The sequence below is a fragment of the Clupea harengus genome, chromosome 21 (genome assembly GCF_900700415.2).
Source record: "Clupea harengus chromosome 21, Ch_v2.0.2, whole genome shotgun sequence".
NCBI lineage: Eukaryota > Metazoa > Chordata > Actinopteri > Clupeiformes > Clupeidae > Clupea > Clupea harengus.
The window spans coordinates 4,942,352-4,944,851 of NC_045172.1; the positions used below are offsets into that span (position 1 = coordinate 4,942,352).

The following is a 2,500-nucleotide window of genomic DNA, read 5'->3' on the forward strand; positions in this document are numbered from 1 at the left end:
GGGCAGCAGAGAATACTTATCCCATCAGAGGCATGGATCCCACTTTATGCCCTTATTTAAGTGGACTTATGTAAGTAAGTACTTATTCTCTCAAGTGCTTTTATACATGCACATTTCTACACTCTACTAGCCCTGACAAATACTTAATCCTAACCTTAAATCCAAGTACAGCTTGTAAAGACATGTATTTAGAAAAAAGGCACTGAATAAGTACAGTATGTTTTAGGAATATAGTATACTAGAAAAGCTTAACATAAAGCAAGGGTGAGGCAAAAGAACAAGAGCTTACATGAGTGCAGTCGGCACAAGTCCTTCCATGTTTAAAATATAGCATACCAGTAAGATATTTCACAGCAGTGTGTACACGTGTAAACACTGCAGTCATGATACTGCAGATGATGATTTACTTTCCGAGTGATCAGTTCTCTGTCTTTATCTTAAATGTGAGCCTTTAAGTTTCCGGAAACCTGCTGACTGGACTGATGAAGAGATAGAGGGGGAATAGGGAGCTGTCCACTGGCCATATGGTACTGAAATGATCTAATCGCACTGATAATGCACTGAGCCAACCCAGGCAAGCGAACCTCATGAACGTCTATGCTGTGAGGCAACGATGACTCAGCGTTCAGTTGCGTCCCTCTCAATAAGGTTAACACGATTACGACCACAGGCAAAGGACGTATTATGTTATGATCTTTTTGCTAAATCAATTCCAGGGAAACCATGTTTTTCTATTTGACCCAACCAGCATTCAATTACCTGGAGACACTCAGGGGAAAATCGCAGCCACGCCTAAACACGAAACAGCACAAACACACAAACAACTCCCAGTCAAAGCACAACTACCAAGGATACAATGTATACAAACACATGTATATACTATACTATACTATACTATACTATACAAGTATAGACACAAATGCCAAACCTCCATGAAGCTTTCTGTATGCCCAATGACTGTGTGCGCCCTGTGCCCTTTCACTTAGAAGCCTCTGCCATGTAGTCATCCGAGACATAAAAGGGCATGACAGCCATCACATAAAAATGCCCCTACAATAACACTGAATGATGCGTGTGGTAGGAAAAAGGGTGTGTGTGTGTGTGTGTGTGTGTGTGTGTGTGTGTGTGTGTGTGTGTGTGTGTGTGTGTGTGCGCGCGTGCGTGTATCTGAGACTGACCTTTGCAGACCAGGCCTTCTTTGGTGACAGCCGTCTTGCACACTGAACAGCACACGACCTTCTTGAATGCCTTCACTTTGAAGGTGTGGGAGTGAACCCCCTCAAAGTCTTCTGGCTGTGGAGAAGGAGAGAAAGAGAAGGAGAGGGAGAGCGAGAAGGAGAGGGAGGTGGAGAGAAAGAGAAGGAGAGAAAGTAAGAGAAAAAGTACGAGGTATCGAAAGAAGAAGAGAGATACAGGGAGAAGAGAGAGAGAGAGAGAGAGAAAGAGGATGAGAAAGAAAAAGAGAACGAGAAAGAGAAATTGATTAAGTAAGTCTTATATAATACTAAACAGTGATCTTGCTCCCATCCCCTGAAGGCTAAACTCTCCCTTGCTGTCTTGTAGAATAACCACACATCAGCTGTTCACTGTTCAATCAACACTTAATCAATACCCCTCCCCTGAAACTCTTTCCTCCGCTGGAACCCATTCTCCATCCTCACTATGCACCTGGAGGTGGCCTGGGTCTGTAAACTCAGTTTGATGTGTTAGGTAGGTGCTGACGTTCAGGTTCCGTCAGTCAGCAGCCGCACACACGCTGTGGGGACACGGCGGGAGGAGGATGTTTACAGGATGTTTGACAGATTCGGCACGTGTAATGGAGAAAGAGTTCTGCGACAACGCACAGCGACACACACCGCGTTTCCCGTTTCCTCGTTAGCACGAGGAGCAGGAAGCCTGGCCGTGCCTCTGGGGTGCATGCGGTTATGAGGGTGTAATGGTGTGAGCCTCACATGGGACGGGCGTTAGCAGCGGGAAACAGGGACATGAAGCGAACATATGTATACGCACGAGCACTCACACACACACACACACACACAAAACCACACATCACACACACACACACACACTCACACACACACACCAGAGAACACAATAGCTTTGAAGATTCCTCATTAGGTGACTAATTAAAGTGTGCTAAAAAGAAACACACGACTCACTACAGCCAGGGGCCTCATCATCTGTACTCAGCCTCCGTGTGACGACCCACAACATGCATGAGTGGGACACACGCACCACTCACAGGCTCTCCTCTATACAAGGACCATTCTGCTTTGGTCTAATAGGAACAACCTGCTTTGGCTGCTAGTAGAGACACCTGCAGTGTTCTGGAAAGACACCAGCGGAAGGTTCCAGATGGTTCTACTCTGTTGCTGTGCTGTGGGCCAGAAACATCTGTACTCCAGTAGTTTAACAAGGTGCAAACAACACTAAGGTAAGGGGCTTGACAACCAGGGAGCACACCTTTGATGAGAATGTATATTTGCATCTGGGTAAAACT

At 45.8% G+C, this 2,500-nt stretch overlaps 1 protein-coding gene across 1 annotated transcript in view; it reads right to left on the bottom strand.

The window, feature by feature from the left end:
• tns1a (tensin 1a) overlaps nucleotides 1-2,500 on the bottom strand; it is a 112,426-nt gene that overhangs the window by 78,239 nt on the left and 31,687 nt on the right. Inside the window, exon 2 of the mRNA XM_031558174.2 lies at nucleotides 1,179-1,293. Within this exon, the coding sequence (XP_031414034.1) occupies nucleotides 1,179-1,293 (115 nt within the window). The remainder of the gene's footprint in view (nucleotides 1-1,178; nucleotides 1,294-2,500) is intronic.